Genomic DNA, 23101 nt, shown 5'->3' on the forward strand with positions numbered 1-23101 from the left:
AGTATTTTAAATAATGTTTAGTAAATACTGAAATAATAATACTTGGATATAGATTAAATATTACAATTAACTTCATGCTTTTCTTTTTTTTTTTTTTTTTTTTTTGCTTGGAAAGTAGCTTTAATATTTGACTAGGAGTTCCCTTGTGGCACAGTGGAAATGAATCCGACTAGGAACCATAAGGTTGCAGGTTCAATCCCTGGCCTCGCTCAGCAGGTCAAGGATCTGGCACTGCCATGAGCTGTGGTGTAGGTTGCAGACATGGCTCGGATCTAGCATTGCTGTGGCTCTGGCATAAGCTGGCAGAAACAGTTCTGATTCAGCTTCTAGCCTGGGAACCTCCACATGCCATGGGTGCAGCCCTAAAAAGAGACAAAGGATGAAAAAAAAAAACATTGACTAAAGGCCTAAATATATATGTCTGGGGATATTAGGGATTTACCAAGTTAAAATAACATCAAAACGGTGCATGGTTTCATGCTTTTCTTTGTACTTTTTTATATGGCTACTAAAATTTTTAAAAAACAAAATTTTGCATTATATTTCTTTTGGACAAAGATGGCCTAGAGTGAGAAAATTTGGGCTCAATTTCAGCTGAGGGACCTGCCCTCAGAAATGCAACTGGAATTCTCTGATTCTGTGCTAAACTCTAAATTTCTAACAATCCTTATATCAGTATTGGTAAATATGCCACCTAGAAATTTCTATGTTCTATCATCTAACATATAATATCATTGAACTTATCCATATTGCACATGAGTATACTTTTCATACAAGCACCCTGTGGGTGGTAGCTATTATCACATAATTATCACATAGTCAATTAACAAGATTTATATCATTTTCAATACCTTTGGCCCAGAACTTAGTACAGAAGCTGACACATAATAGTCTCACAACAAAACTGTGTGCCATAAACAAATGAATTAACATATAAACCAACAAACGCAAAATGACACATCTGGATTAAGAGAAAATTTTAAGAATCAATAAAAATAAGATGAAATAGGATCGTTGTCCTTCTCATTATATTAGGACTATAGAATCTTATATGAACTATAGATAAGATTTAGAACAGGAATTTTCTAAATATTCTGATAGGGAACTAGAGCAAAAGTCAGACTTCTTGTATCAGAGCATTCTCAAAGACAGAGGTCAAAATGCACCACTAAACATCAATACAGCTTTATTGGCCACTGAAATTTTATAAATAGCTACAAAACTGGGCTCAACAAATAGGCAGTTCAACTATTCATCTTTCATATCAAAGACCCTTTATTAATTTCCTATGAGTGCTGGAACAAATCGCCACAGATTCACTGGCCTAAAACAATGCACATTTATTCTTTTAGAGTCTTGGAGGTAAGAAGTGTGAAATAAGTTCAAAGGGTCAAAATCAAGGTTTTGGCAGGGTCTTGCTACTTCTTCCTTGTTCCTCCAGTTTCCAGTGGCTGCTGGCATTGCTTGGCTTGTGGTCACATCACACAAATCTGTTTCTGTGGTCACACTGCCTTTTCTTCTGCCCATTCAAATCTCCCTAGGTCTCTCTCCTATAAAGACTTTTGTATCAGGACCCAACCAGATAATCTAGGATAATGTCACCATTTCAAGATCCTAAACTAAATCAACAGACTCTTTGCCATATCGGGCTGCAGTTAGAGGTACCAGAATTAGGGCATGAGGAGCATCATTCAGCCTTTACAGACCCCAACACGTAGGTTTCCAATCTGCCCCAAATCATTCACTACAAATGATCATTTTTGCAAACCCCTTTGCAATTGTTATTAAAGCTAGATAAACACAACCAAAAATCTTTAATGTAGCCATTACCTGGGTATTTCACACCTATACCTATTACTGTCTGTATCTAGGTAGAGGGCTGCAGGTTTCATATCCCTACACTTTGACATGCTCACCACTCTGCTCTGTATCTCCTTGGGAATCTCAGAAACTGCAACATTCTGAGAAGATGATTTCTCACTTCTGATACTATAATGTTTTTTTTTTTTGTTCTCCTAAGTGACTTTTTTTTTTGATAAATCCATTTTTTTAACCCATTTTTTTTTTTTTTTGATAAATCCATTCACCTGACAAACAATGAGGGGTCTCCTGAGACTTAGAGCAGGTCTAGAGTGGCCAACTCGATGGCCATATGCTCAAAGAAAATTTGTCGACCAGTGGCTGAGCACATGCAACTGTTGTTCAAAAAATGATTTTCAACTAATTAATGCTTCTAAATTGGACTTTCAAGAATTTTATACACAGATACAAACAGGATACATAAAGAGTACAAAGCAATACAAGAGTCATGTAAATTGCTTTGACATATTTTAATTATACCTAAGATTCATTGAAGTCATATAGACTATAATGGTTGTATATTAATGACAGATTGCCATGATTTGTCATTTATATTTTCAATGTATTTGGAAAACATAAAATTTCCCTAGTTTAACTGACATCCCCAACCAATGGAGGCAGTAAAAAAAATAGGATGAACAAATCTGTCTTCTTTCTGCTGCCACCCAATGGTCACATGTTAAAATGTTCCGTCATCCTGAGTTGGTACGTTCTTTTGCTGTTATTTGCTTTTATGGTTCAGAAACATTTAGCCTAACATCTAAAATCAAGAAAATATGACTCCCAGTTCTACAATTAAAAGTTACTTTTCTGTTCAAGTCTTTATTAAATTAGTAACAGTAATAACCAATAAAGGATTTGTCTTTCAACCTTCAAATAATATTGTGGTCAACAACAGTTTAATCAATGTCATTTTTTCCGAACTAAATATTAGGATAGATCATTTGCGCTTGTAATTTGATTAATAAGACAGAGTCTTAAAATCGAAAAGTGAAGTCACATAAGTGGGGCACACGGATGGCGCTGTCTTACCCTTTGTTTATTCCCATACAATTTTATCTCATCAACCAAAGTTTAAGCTGTAACAGAGAATGTGCCTTATGCTCGGGTCTTTCTGCCTCTGTGCTTTATCCAGAGATTTGTATGTAGTCAGTACTCAATAAATATTTCTTGAATGAACGAGTAGTGTTTATATTTACTGCAGTTGGGTTTAGTGAACAGTAGTAAACTAAACAATTGAATCAAAACAATATAAAGCCACATCGGTTCTTCCTGGGGTATTTAAATAATCTCCCCATACGCTGTACTTAAACTAAATTCCAAATAGCTCGCACACCATCCTCTTTTTTTTTTTTTAATTAGTGAGTGTCTAAAAATATTTTAATTCCATGTTTAGCAATTTCACCAACAGACTTTTAGTTTTTAGAAGAAATGTATACTTTTTTTATTCCATTCAGTAGTAACTCTCTTGTTTAACCCTCAGTAAAATAATACATAGTGTGAACATGTTCTTTCTCTACAGACAAATCTTTAAACAGACTAGAGATGTATTACTCTTTTCTGAGCTTTCTGTAGTCAATCATCCTGACTCAACTTTAAGGCTTGTTTCATGATCCTTAATTTATTTCTACTTCTTTCAACTTTTATTAAGTAGTGGGAACTTCGTGTAAAAGTACTCAAATACTTATTCTGGAAAAGAAAGATATACCAAAAAAACCACCTTATTTTAGTCAGAGTATGTGTGAGACTTTTTTTCTTGGGGGGGGGGAGAGAGTTGAAAATTCTTCACATTTTATTCATATCAGTCAAAATTAACCCCCAAATGTCATGCTTATGCCTAAGGTAGCAGTCTAAAAGTACATGGGATCTTGGCATTTTCAACAAAGTCATCTGTGAAATAACCACTTATTCACACACAGCCACTATATATAATGGCTATGAAAGCATTCTGCCATGTTACAGGTACTCTAGGAATATCAGGTATTATTACACACTCACAAACATGAATATCATTAAACTTTAAAAACATGATGATATACTTGATTACTCATGTTCATGGTGCATGCATTTCCTGCAAATGAGCATGTCTCTTTTACCTGCCTTGTCTAGATTTCATCCACATGGATATCGCACAAGTTCCTAAAGCTTAAAGTGTCCACAAATTAATTTTCTATTTCCATGACCTTCCATCATCGGCTCTTCCTCTTCTAGTCCCTGTCCTGTTCAATAGTAAAAACAGCCACCCAGACAATGATTAGAAACCTTACAGTCACCCTAGTTCAGAGTTTAAACATCCTTTTTCCCATTCATTTATAATCTGCTAGGGCTCATGTGGCCCAAAGCTCAGTCTTAAAAAGAAGACATGGACTGGCTGCAGCGCTGAGTCTTCAGACCTTATTAAGGAGAAGTCCTATGTGCCAGGCAATGAAATAGACAATGAGGATGCACAGCTCCATTAAATACATCAAATACGTTCCCAGTGGCAGATGGCAGATATGTAGATAAATAAGCACCATGGAAATGCAGGGAAAAGAGAGGCATTTCCAACTCCACCTGAAGAGGATTGGGAGCCAAAAAGGCTACATAGGGTGGTACAATTCCCATCTAAAATGTGACACCTGGTCAAAACACACACTCAGTAGTTCATTCAAAAAAATTATGACGTGTCTGGAAGAACAATAACAAAAGGATTGGTACTGTTAATAAATTCACCACTGGATGAATAACCTAATATTTTTAAAACTAATTATTTTACTCTGAGGCCTACTGAATTGGAGTATTCACTTTAAGTACCAGTGGGATCACCCATTATAGTCCTCAAGTAGTGAAGTATAGACAGGTCGAGAGCTCAGTAAAGAGGAAGAAGCAGTAAAAATAAATTTACAGGTCACTCACACAAAAGGAGCTACTGACACTCTGGACAAAACTAAGATCCCCTAGAGACAAACAGTGAAAAAGGTAAGACGATGAAGCTAAGCTAAGGTCAGAACCTTAAAAAAAATACCAGTATTTAAAGGTCAGACAGAAAGATGAAGACCTAGCCAACAAGACAAAAAAAAAAAAAAAAAAAAAAAAAAAAAGGTAAGAGAGCACTCAATGTAAGGGGGAAAAAAATCTACGTGGTTGCTCATGAAGACCCAGTCAATAAGACAAAAAAAAATAAATAAGTAAAACAGCACTCAATGATATAAGGGGGAAAATCTATGTGGTTGTTCAATGTCATATTTCTGTCATTATAAATATTACATTTTCAAAAATATTGTAAGTTTATATGTATATATACATATCTACCCCCCCAAACACTGCAATTATGGAGCTTGATAAGTTATAACATGACATAATTTTTATTATTATTATTTTTAATAGTTATTTCCCAAATACAATTTTTTTCTACTGTACAGCATGGTGACCCAGTTACACATACATGTACACATTCTATTTTCGCACATTATCATGCTACATCATAAGTGACTAGACACAGTTCCTAGTGCTACACAGCAGGATCTCATTGCTAATCCATTCCAAAGACAATAGTTTGTATCTATTAACCCCAAGCTCCCCAACCAACCCACTCCCTCCTCCTCCCCCTTGGCAACCACAAGTATATATATACAATGGAATATTAGCCATAAAAAAGAATGAAATAATGCCATCTGCAGCAACATGTATGGAACTAGAGACTCTCATACTGAGTGAAGTAAGTCAAAGAGAAAGACAAATACCATATGATATCACTTATATCTGGAATCTAACATAAGGCACAAATGAACCTTTCCACAGAAAAGAAAATCAAGGACTTGCAGAATTTTTAAACCTTAAATGCTCTTTCTTTGTATATTAACAAATCCCTATTACATTATAAGATTTTCCCCACTTCTCTCACTATTCATAATGGTTACAAAGATAGCACAAAACATAAGATACAGTTTTTAAACCTTCTCTAATCTTGCTTCTCCAAAGAACTGAAAATAAATACTATGTTAATTCTGGCTTTATTTCTATCATTGTTTCAAACTTATATTTAAGAGGAGTTAAGGCAAAACAGGGGTAGTGTCAAACCAAAGGAAGAGATTGTGTCAAGAAGAGACCTGCCAATCATAGAGAGGCTATAAATCATATTGACCTCACCCAAAGCACTTCAGTGAAGTGATGGGGAAGACTTCAAATTGCAACGGATACAGGAGACAGGAAGTGGAGACAATGAGACATGGTACCATAGAAGAAGCTCATATGGTTATACAATGAAAAAAAAATTAAAACAACTTGTATTTGTTGTGGGAGAATGCAAAGAAACTTAAACATGTGTTGGATAATAGGATGGAGCCAATAGGAAGAGAAAGTGTAAAGACTGGAGGGTAGTAATAAACCCCATGGGTTTAGGACATAGGTTTGAAGGAGTCAGAAAGTGGTGGAATCGGGCACAGGAGAAAGACCAAGAGCACAACACTCTCATATTGAACAGAGTCTGACTTATAAGAGTATTGCTGCCTCCCTGATCCTGACATAGTATTAAAGCTAATACCAGTTTCACATTGTTGTTGTTGTTTGGTAACTACATTTGTCAAAGCATAAGCTGTGTTCAATGAAACCAGTTAGAAGAAAAAGATATAGATATATCTCTATCTATCTATCCATCCATCATAACTTAAAGTGAAGTTAACTCAAGTTATTCTGTTCCATAATTATGTGTTTGTTTTAATTTTCTAACCAAAGAGCTAATTTTTGCCTTTATCCCCATTGTTTTGATAAGATCAGTACATCATTTCAACCTAAGAGCATGCAGATTTTCTAATTCCGCAGTCAGCAAACTATAGCCTGCAGGCCCACTGCTTGTTTTTGTAAATAAAGTTTTATTGAAACACAGCCACATGCATTCATTTATGGAATTTGGCCACTTTCATGCCACAATGGCAGGGAGAGTTGAGTACTTTCTATAGGGACCTTATGACCTATAAAGCCTGAAATATTTACTATCTGGCCCTTTATAGGAAAAAAAAAATCAGCAAACTCTGTATCTAATCCAATCTTTTTTTTCCAGATAAAAATATGCAAGGAGATATGTATTCTGTATTTTCATACAAGTTATAAAGAATCCTAAACCCAACAGGGTATAATTCAAAATGCAGATAAAATTCCTGTTCACCTCCCTCTCGACCAAAACAGATCTATTAGTTATCACGTAAGAAATGATAATAAACTTCAGTATTACCCAGGCTACAACTGTTCTTTTCCACAAGGCTGTCATAGTGACAATTTCCTGGTTGAAATCCATATGTACTTAAGCTAATACCACTTCCAATTTTTGATCCTGGTAAACTTATCGATTATTGAAGCTAAATTTTCCTTCATGACTCAAAGACAGCCTCTAAAAATCATCAGTTTTACTGGCTTGTACTACAGTACTTACCTGGTGACACATGGAGATAGGCTGTAATCTATCTGGGTGGCTCTAACAAAATTCCACAGACTAAATGGCTTAAAACAACAGAAATGTATTCTTTATAGTTCTAGAAGCTGGAAAGCCCAAGATCGAGGTACCAGCAGAGTCCATGTCTTTGCGCTGTCTCCCCGTAAGGCAGAAAGGGCAAGGATATCTCTGGGGTCTCATTTTTTGTTTTTTGGTTTTTGGTTTTTTAGGGCCGCACCCGTGGCATACAGAAGTTCTCAGGCTAGGGGTCGAATTGGAGCTACAGCTGCCAGCCTATGCCACAGCCACAGCAACACCAGATCTGAGCTGCATCTGCGACCTACACCACAGCTCATGGTAAAGCCAGATCCTTAACCCACTGGGTAAGACCAGGGATCGAACCCGCATCCTCATGGATCCTAGTTGGGTTCATTACCACTGAGCCATGATGGGAACTCCTCTCTGGGGTCTCTTTTGTCAGGGCACTAAGCTCATCCATGAGGGCTCTGTTCTCATGACCTAATCAACTCCCAAAGGCTGCATCTCCTAATGTTATCACATTGGGGTGGGGTGGAATTTCAATATACAGATATTCAATCCATTGAAAGTTGGAACTACTCCCCCCTTATCTAGTAAGAAGCCTACACCATCTGGGCTTGCTCAGGCCTTATGAATCCTTATGAATGCTGAAAAAGTACGAGGAGGCAGGGAAACTACTGCTATTGGTGTGAATGTATTAAATCAGTCCTGTCTCTAACACCATGATCCTGCTCTGCCATGAACACGGAAACCACATATGCAAGTGGGATGGAACTACATGGAAAGTAAAGGAAAAGGGTCTTTAGTGTTACCACATGAACTTTATGAACTCATTTATACACACTGTGACACTGATTTGGCTTTTAAGTGTTTACCACTTATTTAATTTATTTGGTTGTGTTTTATACTTGAAGCTGCTGAATAGTGAAATTCTGTAAAAGTAGGCTGTTGCTATATTGCTTATTAAATGTTTCAGCAAAATGCCCAAGTTCTCAGCAGCTTCTCACTTTAGGTCTGAAATGACTTGTTCAAAACTAACACAGAACATTCAACCTGTTCTGAGAGCCCACCCTCAGCAACTGTCACTGAGGTCCCTCTGTCCAAAGAAGTTACACTAGATTTCAAATTTTAAAAATCAAGAATCATGTTTGGCTCATTTTTATAGGTAAAGTACTGCACCCCAAACTATAAACACTCTACAAAAAAAATGCTCAAGTAAAATAAAACAAAAACAAAAAACCAAAAAATAAATCTCAGAAAAGATAACTCTTCATAATGAAAGACAGCTCATGTGCCTGCTCTATGGTACTTTCATAGACCTCCCTGTCTGCGCACAGCACAAATCACACAGTATTAGTCTATCAAAATTAAAGCTACTATATGGATGCCAGCATACATCCATACATTATGTAGAGCAGAGAAAAGACATATTACTATATGCATCATCATTGCGTCTAAGAAAAAAAAATTGTTCTGAAAAAAAAAAATCCTTGGAAGAAAATATTTCTTCCTGTCTGTGCATTCATGCACTTTAGTGTCTCATGGGCTTATGCCTTTATTTAGGACTTACATTTGGTCCTGAAATACTGTATGGGGAGCTAGAACATTTTTGCTGCAGCATTTGTCTTGGATTCTTTCCTTTCGCTAGTATATATTATCCCCTGTAGCTTTTTGCTGACACTGTCCTTCCCATAAAAATTACATTAAAAAGTTCCTTTTCAAATTGCATTAATTCTGAAATGCAGAAGTATGAAATAACTTAAAATGTTGTCAAACATTAACCAGGTTACTTTTGTGACTTGCATTACCCTAATGAAACCTCAGAACCAGTTAACGAAACTTAATGTCTAGCATGCTGAGCTACAGAAGTGTTTCCAGGGTGGAGGGACCTCAGTGATGTCCAGGCACTGCACGCCTTAAATTTAGAAATTTTGGACTAGGCTTTTATTCTAATACAATGAAGAATTTTTTTTTTTTTAAAAAAAGTTCAGCTAGTGCCTTTTTTTACACTAATCATATCATTTCGGCAAAGAAAGTTCAAGAGTAAGTTCCAGAAGGAAAATGATTTGCATCATGACTCAGCTCTCAAGGACAGATACATAAATGTACATACCCTCAGACTCTCAGAATGATGGGCTTCTCTGAGCCCTCAAGAGTCCCAGGTTTATCATTGGTCATTAGAGATCAGTGACTCTGGAGACATTGCTCCATTGTTTGATCTTCTTGTACTATAACAATAAAGTTTTGCTTTCATTTGCTGAAAAGGAAAAGTCCTGTATTCATAAATCACTGTTATTCAATGAACATACAATAGTTATTACTGTAACTCTCAACCTTGTGGCATCTTCCACTATATAGTTGTAGCTACCTGCCTAAACTTGCTTCTTTAAAAGAACCTTTATTAAGTAATATATCCTATAGTGGCAAGTCAAAGCCATGTTGCATTTAAAATATGTAATCTTGGAGTTCCTGTTCTGGCTCAGGGAAATGAACCCGACTAATATCCATGTGGACGCAGGTTTGATCACTGGCCTTGCTCAGTGGGTAAAGGATCCAGCATTACCGTGAGGTATGGTGTAGGCTGCAGATAGGGCTCAGACCCCGCGTTGCTGTGGCTGTGGCATAGGCTAGTAGCCTGCAGCTCTGATGCGACCCCTAGCCTGGGAACTTCCATATGCCTTGGGTACAGCCCTAAAAAGACAATAAAATAAAATAAAATAAGTAAAATAAAATAAGCAATCTCCATCATACTCTGCAAGAATATGAGGCTTTAATACACTTAGAGTTGAACAGAGAATACAAATACAGAAGAACATAAGATTTAGATAATAATCCGATTCTTGGCTTTCAGATACTCTAAAACTAATTTGTTGCTATTACCCTCAGTTTTGTCACCTTCCCTTTAAGCTCTGATCTTAGCACCAAAGTCAATGTGCTGTCATCAATGAGGACAATAGAAACTGATGCCATGTAAGAAATAAGCTTAACTGCTTAAAAAAGTCTAAGATCACAATTACTAAAATTGCAGGCCTACGACTAGATAATGATAACAGATAACAATTTAAGCCCTGGCGTATTAAACAACCAAACAGAACTATATTCAGAATCATTTATTACTAACACCTGTACTTTCTGAAAGCAAAAAAGGGTCAAGAAAATGAAGACTACATCTGTAATCGTAACCTCCTAAGCAGGAAGTTCTATCTAGTTCGATTTGAAAATAAGTAAGTAATACTGTCAGTTAATTGCTACCTTCACATGGTCTTGACTCACACTCTGAGCAACACCAGTCGTGGCCAGTTATTATTATCAAAAGCAACCAACTGCACAGGCACTAAAATAAGAATATGCTATTGCTAAAGGAAGACTTTCCTCTGTGCCAAGAAGTGGATCAGGAATGGGGATCCACTGATTCTGCAAAATCATTTGGAGGAAGAATAACAAATATGACATAAGGAAGTATACATATTCAATTAAGAATTGCAAATTATTATATTTTAGCTCTTCTTAGCTATAGACCCTAGTTTCCTCCTGGAGACAAGGACCAAATTATCCACCCTCCTCCAATGGATCCCCTTGAGTCACTCTGCAAGTGCTGGCAAGGGCTGCACAGGCATCCCTTCTAGAACAAGACTGCATGGTGATGAAGAGTTCTGGGACTGCAGCAGAGCAGCCTCCTACACTGGGCAGAGGATTATCTTTTACCAACCTTCACACATTCAATTTCCAATTCATTCCTTAACTACTCCTGTTATCTGGAGCTGTCAGGTACAGGGGGATCGAAAAACAAAATTACTGTATCAGGGGGGATCGAAAAACAAAATTACTGTATCAGGCCGAACAGGATCCAACGGATGCCAGGGACAGGGGATGACCGTCCTCTTTGTTCCTTTTGTTTGTTGGTTTTATGGCTGCACTCGAGGCATGCGGAGGTTCTCAGCCTAGGGGTCAAATCAGAGCTGTAGCTGCTGGCCTATGCCACAGCCACAGCCATGCCAGATCTGAGCCCCAACTGCAACCTACATCCACAGCTCCCTACACACAGTTCATGCCACACCAGATCCTTAACCCATTGATCGAGGCCAGGGACTGAACCTTTGTCCTCAGGGGTACTGCTCAGATTCATTTCCGCTGAGCCAAGACAGGAACTCCTCTCTTTGTTCCTTTCTTAATCCCAGCATTAGGTAGCAGCTAATAGTAGCAACAGGGGCAAAACAATGCCACTCAAATGTAAAGACAGTTCTATCATTAGACAATGGTTTCAAAATCCGTATTAAGGGGCATGCCTACTTTTTTTTTGTTATAATTTCCTACATTTTATAATGTGAGGGCCAGATCATGTTTAGAAACCTTCATTTTCTCTCTTCCCCTTACTGTTTTCCCTGTTTGTGTCCTCCCCAAACTTATACCCTGTCTTAATCAGATCAAGAGTATTGTCCTCTTTAATGAGCAATAAGGGAACTTTGAGAGAGCAAGTATTAAAAAAGGGTTTAATTCAATAAGTTATTACTTTCTCTCATCAGCTCAATTGTTGCCATTGAAATTCACCAGATGATGTCTAGATTTTTTTTCAAAGACCCTTTATTCTTTCTTACCAAAAACTCTACAGCAGTGTTTTTCAAACTTTTCTTCATTAATGTCATTCCCCAGCCCCTGCTTTAAGAAGCCTCTTCAGACATTTTTTCCCCTAATCACATCCACTCCCTATGAATGGTAATACTAAAAATACACTGTATATCTGGTTATATGTACTGACTCTTTGGAGGACCACAAACCATTGTAATAGCTAAGATTTTTTTTTTGGTCCCTAAGATCCAATTGCATTCCTCTGAGGCAATATTACCTCTCTCTCTGAGAATGCATGCTCTGTAGCATTTTAGAATAAAAGCCTTTTGAAAATTTACCCAACTAAGAGTCCATTATGTGTTAATTTTTTTACTCTGTGCAAAACAATTTTCTTGTAATCCAACTACCTTTTCCCCTTTCCTAGCCTTGTTTATTAAATAAGATTAACAGTGAGGAAAGTATTGACCTATCTGAACTAATCAAAGTATCTGTGTGTTTGTGTATGCTGTGAATAACCATAAAACAGCTTTAGCTAAAATATGAAGAAATAAATCTAAAATAGTTTTCAAATTTTTGATAACACAATAGTATTTCTCACATAGACTAGAAAGTTGTACAGCGTTTTAACAAGAAAATAAAGAGATTATTCTTTTCCAAAAAAAAAAATGATATGAGCCGCATGACTGGGTTTTAGTCAGAAATCTTGGATTAATGGGCAATGGTTACATACTTTTCATTTTATGTCCTTGACTTCTTGTAACTGATACTTGGGAAGCTCAGGATTACAAAATTATGGCTATGAAGTCATGCAAATTATAAATGGCATTTTACTCTATGCAGCTAAAAGGGCATATAAAGTGCAAACATTAACAAATCTAAAAACGAGTAAAAGATTGTCCCTGGTGGAAGCACATTAATGAGTGGAACACAATTATAAAAGTTCAGTCTTGAGCCTAAACCTTTTAAAAAATTTAATAAGAAAATTTTGTTCTTTAAGGTGGAAGGTTAGCATGTAACATATGCTAATATTAACATATATTAATATTTAACATAAAATATTGTGATAAAGCAATTCTACAAATATAGAGTGATATATTTCTGATATACCTTCTGCCAGGAGGTGACTCTGTGGCTTCCCCTCCACTTCATATGACTTCAGCACACTGAAATCCAGTCTACTTGCATCAAAAAATATAATAAAGTTTTTGTTTGGATCAGACGCCTTTTTGTTTTGTTCAGTGATCTCCAAATTAAGGACACACCAAGAGAGAAACTGATATGAAAATAAGAAGGCTAATATAAATTTGCCAGAGAACAGTCAAATGCTGCCAGCTCGAAGAGTGAAGACATTAAGAACAGCTTGGTGATCTCCTTAAGGGATGCGTTAGAACTTTAAGCAAGCAGACAGAAAAAAAGATACTACTGATGAAGGAAAAAAAACCCAAAACCTATGGGTCAGTTCAGGTAGGTGGCAGAAACAGCTGCAAATTACTGGCAACGCCAGCTGTACTTGAGAATTGAGGAATAAATCAACTTTAGATCTTGGTGAAGGCCCAGAAAGTAAACTCAATTAAAGTTGCTGGGATCCAATGACCTAGGTGTCCCCCATAGTAAAGGAAAACAAACAAGCCTGCTGGGGACCTTGCATAGGATAGTTGTGTAAAGAGCTTTGCTTCCTGCAAAGAGCTGGAAAACCTTCTGTGCAAGAAAACCCTGGGGTACGGATAAAACTCCAAAAGCCATTTTCTTCCAGATTATGAGTTTCTAAGCCATGCCAAACTCCACTGGAAAAGTCACTCTGGGGATGAAAAGGCAACGCGCTGCACCCTGCTATCTCTTTAAAATAAATAAGTTCTCACTCTGTTCCAGCTATCATTTCCTATGAAACGTATCATTCCCTCTCCCCCCAACACTTAAAAAAATAAAATAAAAATAAACCACCCAGAAAAAGCACTCGCGAGTCCCTCTAGCTATCACTAACGCCCCAACTGAATTTCAAGTCCAAAAGGTTAAGAGCCTGACCATGGGGCGGCGCAGTCTGAAACTTTCTGCAACTTTGGGATCCTAATAACAGTGACTATTGGACACCAAAATGACTTCTCCAGGGTCAGGGAGATGAACTACCTGACCCATCCGACCCCCTCTGGAATGCGTCCCATACCAGTCAGTCCCATTCCGGAAGAAGGGGCTCTCTCAGGGCTGGGGACAAGGCAGGAGACCCCCCCACAAACACACACACACACACACACTCCCACACACAACCACAGTAAAGACTGAAAGGGGGGGGGACAATAATGATGACAACAAATAAAGGCATCGCTTAATTAAAAAATAGAATCTGAGTCCCTTACCATCTCGCCTGAGGTTGGCGTTGCGCAAAGCCTTGATGGATGCGCTTTGCGGAGCTGCAGAAGTGTCCCGGTAGCTGCAAAAGTTTGCGCAGACTAGCGTGTAGACGAGGATGAGCCGGTGCATTGGGATCAGCGACCTAGGGACAGCGTCGCTCCAAGAAAAAGCCGGGATAGGCTCCCGGGACGGACGCCGCGCCGCTCTCTGGCCCCCGCGCTCGCCCCGCGCTGGCCCGGGCCGCTGTGCTAGTCGCCGAGCTCTCCCCAAACTTCCTGCATGCTGAACTTTCCGCGCGCGGGTGGCGGCCGCACTTCCTTGTGGTGCTGAGAGTTGATAAATGATGACGGGACAAACAACAGGTTGACGTTTGTTCGCCCCCTCCGGCGGCCGGCAGCTGCAGCACAGGCTGCAGTGGGCGGGCGGCACGGCGTCCCGGGAGAGCGAGCGGAGTAGCCACTTACTCCGCCCCAGCGGCCGGGCTCCTGAGCTGCGCGCACGGGGCTCCCCAGGCCCGACAGAAACCCATTCCGCCACTGAGCATGCCCAGTGTGACTGTGACCGGGACTCTTCTCACCACCCTGGCCTCAAACTTAGATGTGAGACCAGACCGGGGGCAGGGAGCGAGTGGGAGAGGGTAGAATCTCCACACTTCTTCAGAGGGGACGCAAGACGTGGCTCCTGCCTAGGTGACAGTGGGTTAGGGAGGGAGACTGGTGTTGGAAGTTTGTACTTTACACAAAGGAAGATCAGATTCTACGCAGTCAAAATTTCACTAAGTGACCAAGTGGAAACGCGCCGAAACAAAGGAGCTGGATTCTGAGCTTTCCTTTGAGCTCCAATAGGTATGACCTTAGCCAAGTCAGGGTCAATTTCTCAGGGAGAAACACAGCCTGCCCTTCCTATCCCTCAGGGATCTAGGTGTGATGGGCATGTGTGATGAAGTGTACAGTATATATCCCACCCTGTGCCCCTGCGCAGAGAAGGGCTTTGAGGTCAGAGTGGGGTTGAGCCGCGAAAGACTGGCAATGTGGGCTGTGTTGTCTTCACCACCCACAGGAAGAGGCAGGGAATATCCAGGTTTTTGGGCTCCTACTCTCAGTATCTGAAAGCTCTGTGGTCCAGAGGAACTGCTTCTGGATTCCAGTAATTTCTAAATAGTGTTCTGTCTCCCAGGGGTTGGGGACTGTATTTGGAACAGGTGCTGATGGAGGCTCTGCTGCTCACTAGCTGGTTTGTCACCTTGAGTAAGTCATTTGACTTTTTTTTTTCTTTCTTTCTTTCTTTTTTTTTGCTTTTTAGGGCAGCACTGTGGCTTATGAAAATTCCAGGCTAGGGGTCGAATTGGAGTTACAATTGCTGGCCTAAGCCACAGGGACGGGCCATCAGGGCCACGTCCTTGACCTACATGACAGCTCAGGGTACCACTAATCCCTGAATGAGAACCCACATCTTCATGGATACTAGTTGGATTCATTTCCCCTGGGCTCAATGGGAACTCCCATCCTTTGACGTTTTGGGACTCGGTTTCTTAAAAAAGGAGAGTAATCATTTTTTGTATGGTTGTGGTGAAAATTATATGAAATAACTTTTTTGTTTGTTTATGGCTGAATCCAAATCCAAATTTACATAATTTCTCAGCTGCTCAGGGATGAGATATAGGAGAGGCATTTCCCAATCTCTTTAAGGCCTTTCAGCTCCTGAAAGTCTGGGGTATGAGAAATATGTGATATTTAGAGAGCTGGAAGCACTGAGAATGGTAGGACGTTCAGAAAATTTAATCTTGAGATTACACCATCCAATGCTAACTAGGATACATGTGTTCTTTATACATACTCAAAAGATTAATGTCTTGGCATTTTTGTCTAAAACAGTGTTACAAACTGTGGGTTTGTGTATTGTGAAATAAATTTCAAGATCAACATTAGTTTTAATTAACTTTATTTTTTTAGGATAGTTTTAGGGTCATAGCAAAATTGAGAAGAAGGCACAGAGATTTCTCCTGTGCCCTCTGCCCGCACACCTGCATAGCCTTCCCCATTATCAAATCCACCACCAGAGTGGTCTGTTTGTTACAAATGTTTTTTAAATAAATAGAATGCAATACAATTGCTTACAAATTTTATTAGCAGAGTTCATTACAGGTAATAACATTAAGTATCATTTCATGACTCTTTTGTTGCAAAGACACACAAACACACCCAGGTGTAAAAGGTATTTTGGTGGAGCATGATCAAAATATTTGCTGGCCACTGGGGAAAATAAGTCTCAGAAAGTAATCAATCCCTGGAAGAGGCACCAAAGGGGCATAAAACCTGGGTTAGCATTCAGTCTATTCACTCAGCAAGTTTTATTTAAGCATTAGATTTTCCCTTTTGCCATGCCCCGCATTTAAAACCCTGGAGAGGAGTTCCCTGGTGGCTCAGTGAGTTAAGGATCCAGTGTTGTCACTGCTGTGGCTTGGGTTTGATCCCTGACCTGGAAAATTCCGCATGCCATAGGCATGGCCAAAAAATTAAAATAAAAAACCCTGGGGATAAAATAGTGAATATGTATACATATTAAGAAAAGTATTTTATATGTATATATATACACTTTATATGTTAAGAAAAGTACATATATGGGAGAGAGAGAAGGTTGGAGATTGATGGGATAGGAAGTAGGGTAATTAAAATACATGATACCACTTTTTTAAAGTGGTTGGAAATGCTCATTAAGTTTCATCCATAGCTCCTGACGTGAGAGTATAGGAGACATTAGAAAATGTGCATGTGGCTTATGTTGTTATGACAAGGATAGAAATGCTAAATAGGATTACTCATCTCAATATCTTGTATAAAATACTGAATATAAAATATTCAAAGTAGTTTTGACCAAAATATTACTTCTGTGCACTCACAAAGTATTATTAATTCATAATGTCAAATAATTACCTGAGAATAGTAAAGGATATCATACATAATCAACATTTTCTTAATTTTTGTCACCAAATACCCCAAAATCAACTATGAAAAAAAAATTAGGCACCTGAGCCTAACCAATTGTTCTAAACCTGGTTTTCAGTATAATTCTTACAAATTATGTCAATTATATCAACTACGTCATCACTATACACAGAATAGATACTTAATAGAAATATGAGAAATAGGAAAGTCCTAGTATCAGGAAAAAAGATAAGATTGTATCAACTATATTTTTTTTACATGTATCTTAACCTAACTTACCAAAACATTAAATTTGCTACTACATTTTAAATGCCTAAGGGTCAATTAGATGAATATGATGCCACACAATAAACTTAGATTTATAAATATGTACTACTATTAAGAAAATTTTTAAAAATGAGACCTACTAATAATAGGTCCATGTAAAATGGCATTTATCTCAAACGAATACTCTGGCAGTGATAATCTGGTAAAAGGGTACATTAGGATATGGCACTAGTTTTATCATCTACTGACTTTTTTCTTTTTTTCCTTTTTTTTTAAGGGACACAAGTGCGGCATATGGATGTTCCTGGACTAAGGGTCAAATCAGAGCTACAGCTGCTGCCACAGCCACAGCTACAGCAACACCAGATCTGAGTGACATCGTATACCACAGCTCATGGCAGCCCCAGATCCTTAACCCACTGAGTGGGGCCAGGGATTGAACCCACATCCACATCCTCATGTATACTAGTTGGGTTTATTTCCACTGAGCCACAATGGGAACTCCAACCTTTTCAAATCCTTTTCATTTCTTCAAGTGGCTCACACCAGTGCCTTAAAAAAAAAAAAAAAAAAAAAAAATAGTTCTCACAACTTTGAGTGAAAACTACCTTATTCAAAACAGATATCCCTTGTTATTTATCTTCTACTCACTAAATCTAAGAAAAAGCAAAACACTTTGGCATGACATCCTAATTTCTGCTCTGCTTCTAGACTATCAAACTTAGTCAATATTGAACTTTTATGGGACTTAGATCCTTTCCTATGAAACAGATGTGTTATACTAGATGACATTAAGGACTTCTCTCAGAAATCCACTTTATTTTTAAAATATTGCCTTCATTTATAACTTTTAACCATGTGCTTTATATGTGGCTTTATCAAGCTCAAAAACATTTTAAATAGCTGTAGAAAGACTGGTTATATGAGAATAAAAGTTTTCTATAAATTTTAATGAGATATTTTGATATTTCAATAATTAATTTATAATAAAATGACAGCAAAAAGGTTGGTTTATTATCTAACATTAATACTTACTTTTATTTTCAAATTTTCTTCTTTTAAAGAAATCAGTGGTTCAGCTATGTAATAACCTAAGTAATGAGAACATGTTTTAGTGGTAGGAAGAACTAAATAGATCAAATGCAGTTGATTAAAATTATGACAAATTTTAAAAAGAGACATGATTAACTCTTATGCTTTAAAATATATAGCAAAATGATTTTGACCTATGACTTGCCTCAAAAAAAATGGATTAAACTCAGTTATTTTCAAAATAAAAAGATGTTTGAGTATTCTGCTTGCCAGAGAATGGAATTAAATATCCAAAAGATGAAAAATTCTGGTCCATCTTTTTAATAGTTCTGCATGATTTGAAAGACCTGGAATACTGGCATGGTTACAGAATATTTATTCCAAGTAAGTGCAAAATACATTATTAAATAATGTTGACTCATCAACAAATAGTACAGCAGTTTTTTAATCCATCCGGTGACACTTTTAACAATAATAGTTACCCATTAAACTTTCTCACAGTTTTAACTGACTTGTCACATGTATTACACTTATCCTTTTATTCCCAGTATTATGAGTTATAAAATAAATTGTAGGAAGACTTTTTAAGCATCTTTTCTTTAAATAGGATTTAAAGAGGAAGAAAATGACTCTGGAATTCCGGCTGTTTGGAGGACTGAAACTCGTTTTACTTAATTTGTTTCAAACAGCATTCGTCCACTCTTCTTTTCAATTATTGGTGAGAAGCCCCTGCCCTAAACATTGCCTTTCTGCAATAGGCCAGGGCACTGATTTCCTTCTTGTTAAGTATTTATCTTTACAACTCTAATTTCAATGGCACAAACTAAATATATACCCTAAAAATACATGACAACTGGTAGTGATTTTTTTCAGCCTGATAGACTTAAATTTGGGCCTATTTCTATTTTCTGTTTAAAGAAAATCGTAGTACATGGTAATACAATCCTAAACCCAGGTGTGATGTGTTCAATTTACACTACACTCTACCATTTACTTCGTATGTGTATATTTACACACACACAACACACACCAACACACGAATCCCATATTGTTCTAGGTTCCTACGTAGCAATGTCAAATACATTTGATATAATGCCAATACATTTTGAGCACTAGGTTCCAGATGGGATATTTTGATATTTTAAAATTGGTGGTAGGTACAACTATCAGTTTGACTTTTTGACAACTTACAGGTCCAATTAATCAATTAGGTCGGAGTTCTGTTCTGTCAAACATTAGTTTTCCTTTACTTCATTGAATTAGCCAGTGAGGCAGCTTAATAGAATGAGTCATTGGGTTATAAGTTAATCATGTAAAAGAATCCTTACTTCTAGAATTCTCTTGCAACTTAGTTATATTTTTTATTTCCATTGATCCACTCTTGAGCTCTGTTACCTAAATTTAAGGTTTCAAAGATGAATATGTTGCCTCTACCGCAGTATTTCTTCCTTAATTGATCTGGGATGTCTGCCAGTGTCCTTCAGAATTCTGTACTTTTATCTTTATAAGATTGGTTTATAGCCAGTGAATTGTCCTACTTTGAGTTCTCCTCTTACCTTGCTATTTCTTGAGCAAGAAATTGATATTCAGGTCTGTAAATGTTCCTTTCCTTGCCTGAGAGTTTAATTCAATCAAGAAAATATTTTCTTATATTTATGTCCCTTGTAATTTCATGTTGCACTTGTATTCTTCTTTTCCATTGAGCCAATATTGAATTTATTAATAAGATAATATTTAAAATGTAAGTGAGTATTTAACCCTTATTAATGAGCAGATTCGTTTTTTCTCTCCAACTTTTTTAACTCATCTGATGCATTTTCTCCTCCATTAAGGAGTCACTTTTAAGAGTTCCAGATTGAGGTCACTTTTTGTGTTCTACAATCTTGGTTATCTCTTCAGATTTTGCTCCTTATATTCAGCCTACTAAAGAAAATAAAGTTGTACTGTGGAAGAGAAATACATGTTGAACATGTTGTGCAAAAAAAAAAAATACAGTTTATTTTGAATAACCAGCTTGTGGTAGGAACAAATCACATCATAACATAGTGACCCTGATTCTTCGTCATACTCTTTTTTTTTTTTTTTTTTTTTTTTTTTTGGTCTGTCTATGGCTGAAGCCACGGCATATGGAAGTTCCCAGGCTAGGGGGTCAAGTCGGAGCTGCAGCCTACGCCACAGCCACAGCAACACCAGATCCGAGCCGCATCTATACTGACCCTTAATCCACGGAGCAAGGCCAGGGAGTGAACCTGTGTCTTCATGGATGCTAGGCAGATTTGTTTCTACTGAGCCACAGTGGGAACTCCTGATTTTTCTTTTTTCTTTTGCAGGCACAAGAAATTTGTTTCCTGAGGAAAGGCTGGAAAAGTCCCTTATTTGAAAAATTTAAACTTCCACAAAAGGGTGAGTGTTTTGATAAAGAGTAGACAATATTCATCAGTCTCGTCAACATAATCTTATGAGTGAGCATTTTTAATATTGTATATTGATTGACTTATTAAAGAATCCTCAAGTGCCCCTAAAGTATAATGTGGCATCTTTGAAACATCATGGCATATGCTTCATGATTATATTCTTTATGTGTGAGCATAAGTCACTTTGAAAGTAATGAAAAACCAGCTGTGGTTCAAACGGTTTATTAGATATTCCTGTTTTAGAGTAGACTAGAGTGAAACTCTAAACCTCACAGGAAGCTTTAAAGAAACAAGCAAGCTCATTAACTTCATATATACAACAATCAATGAGATGCAGTCTCGATAATGGACTGAACACAGTGAAAACAATAAAAATGACAAAGAAAGGATGTGGGAAACCATATGAAAGAAATAGGTCATTTCAAGGTAATGAAAGTTTAAAAAAATGGCCAATTAAAATCTGTCTATGTGCCATATATAAGTGTAGAAACACTAATATTCATACTGATGAAGGTACGAGAATAGTGAAGTGCCTATGTGGAAACCATTTCTTAAGAATTATGGAAATAAAGGCTTGAGATGAGTGGGAGTGGAGGAAGAGATGAGGTAGGGGTGAAGGGTGCAGAGAGATATAAAATTGTCTTTAAGTAATGGAATATGTGAAGATCTATCATATGGCAAAGAAACTGTTTTGCCTCTATTCTGAGTATAGAACTAATAGACAGGGTTAGCAGGAGGCACATTCCAAATAATGCACGGGTAGAAAAAATAATTTGACATATTTAAGAGTGGAATGAATTGAATCTTAAGACTGAAGTTGTTTCATTTGTTTAATTACTAAAAGCGTTATCATGGCAACTGAATAAATATTAGGAGTATTGAAAATGAAGTTACTTCATTAAGGAGAAATTTTAAAGGCCTTAAACATTTTGTTTCAACTTTAGGATTTTGTAATTCAGTGTTCATATCTCTCCCAAGATTATTTAGTCTTTGAACAATAATCCTATCATATACAGCACAGCTGGAAATTTTTAATAGTTCCGTTTCAGGCCCTTTTCAAATGTTTTTGCTTATTAGAAGTGCTGTCTAGACCCCATTTAAGGCACAGCAGCGTTCTTGTATAGTTCTTAGGCATTTACAAGGATGATTTTATACTAAGCATAAAAAATATGCAGATAAGTTTTCTTCTTAATCTGGCCAGCATCTTGGATAGCATGAAACACATCTTTTTCCCTAAAACGTTGAAGTTGATGAAATTGTTTTTCTAGCACAATATGAATGTTAACATGTTCAAAAAATTGTTGAATTCACTTTTTTTTTTTTTTGTCTTTTTAGGGCCGCACCCAAGACATGGAAGTTCCCAGGCTAGAGACTGAATCAGAACTGCAGCTGCCGGCCTATACCACAGCCACAGCAACGTGGGGTAGGATCCTAACTGCTTCTGTGACCTACACCACAGTTCATGGCAATGCTGGATCCTTAGCTCACTGGCCAGAGATCAAACCCATGTCCTCATGGATACTGGTTGGGTTCATTACTGCTGAGCCACAATGGGAACTCCCTCAAATTCACTTTTGAGGCCAAATATAACTGCTTAAAATATGAAAACATTAAGGCTGATAAAATCTGATATAACTTTTTCCTCATTATTTCAAAAATAACTCATTCAGCAATTTCAAGGAGTATAATAAAACCAAGGAGCAATCTCTGAACAGCCAACTAAGTGTTCCAAAGATGATCCTGGAAAGTCTGTGTGGGAAACTTCACTCTGTGGGAAACCTCTTGGCTCTAATTTAGAGCCAACTTGGTTTTAATTTGTACAGAATTTTAACCCATTCAAATATCTGGTTTCTCCATTGAGCATCAAATTGGAGGGTAGAACACCAAAAATCATAAGAGAGAATCGAGAGTAAGGGATTTTTTTTTTTTTTTTTTTTTTTTTTTTGGTCTTTTTAGGGCATGGAGGTTCTCAGGCTAAGGGTCTAATCAGAGCTACAGCTGCAGGCCTATACCACAGCCACAGCAACATGGGATACAAGCCGTGTCTGCAACTCCACCACAGCTCACAGCAACACCAGATCCTTAACCCACTGAGCGAGGCCAGGGATTGAACCCATGTCCTCATGAATACTGGTCAGGTTAACCACTGAGCAATGATGGAAACTCCAGAGTAAGGGAGTGTTTTTTTAGGTATAAAAGGAAGAACCTAAAATTCAACATGGCAG

At 37.6% G+C, this 23101-nt stretch overlaps 1 protein-coding gene and 1 long non-coding RNA gene across 11 annotated transcripts in view; one reads left to right on the plus strand and one right to left on the minus strand.

Annotated features, from left to right (window-relative positions):
- Nucleotides 1-14563, minus strand: part of PDGFD (platelet derived growth factor D) — a 232761-nt gene extending 218198 nt beyond the window's left edge. For all 7 annotated transcript variants that reach the window (XM_084975899.1, XM_084975894.1, XM_021062718.2 and 4 more), the window contains exon 1: nt 14224-14563. In XM_084975899.1, the coding sequence (XP_084832025.1) occupies nt 14224-14226 (3 nt within the window). In that variant the 5' untranslated portion in view covers nt 14227-14563. The remainder of the gene's footprint in view (nt 1-14223) is intronic.
- A 206-nt stretch (nt 14564-14769) lies between these two features.
- LOC146399834 (uncharacterized) overlaps nt 14770-23101 on the plus strand; it is a 309733-nt gene continuing 301401 nt past the window's right edge. For 2 of the 4 annotated variants that reach the window (XR_014815144.1, XR_014815145.1), the window contains exons 1-2: nt 14825-15063; nt 20793-20865. This is a non-coding gene — a long non-coding RNA (uncharacterized LOC146399834). Of the gene's footprint in view, nt 15064-15394; nt 15466-19069; nt 19181-20792; nt 20866-23101 lie in introns of all 4 variants that reach the window. The other 2 variants (XR_014815146.1, XR_014815147.1) reach the window with 2 other exon arrangements.

Source organism: Sus scrofa, chromosome 9 (assembly GCF_054392235.1).
Source record: "Sus scrofa isolate SSC_HxYL_T2T_F1_AM1 chromosome 9, Sscrofa_HxYL_maternal_Yorkshire_Landrace_v2.0, whole genome shotgun sequence".
NCBI classification, from domain to species: domain Eukaryota; kingdom Metazoa; phylum Chordata; class Mammalia; order Artiodactyla; family Suidae; genus Sus; species Sus scrofa.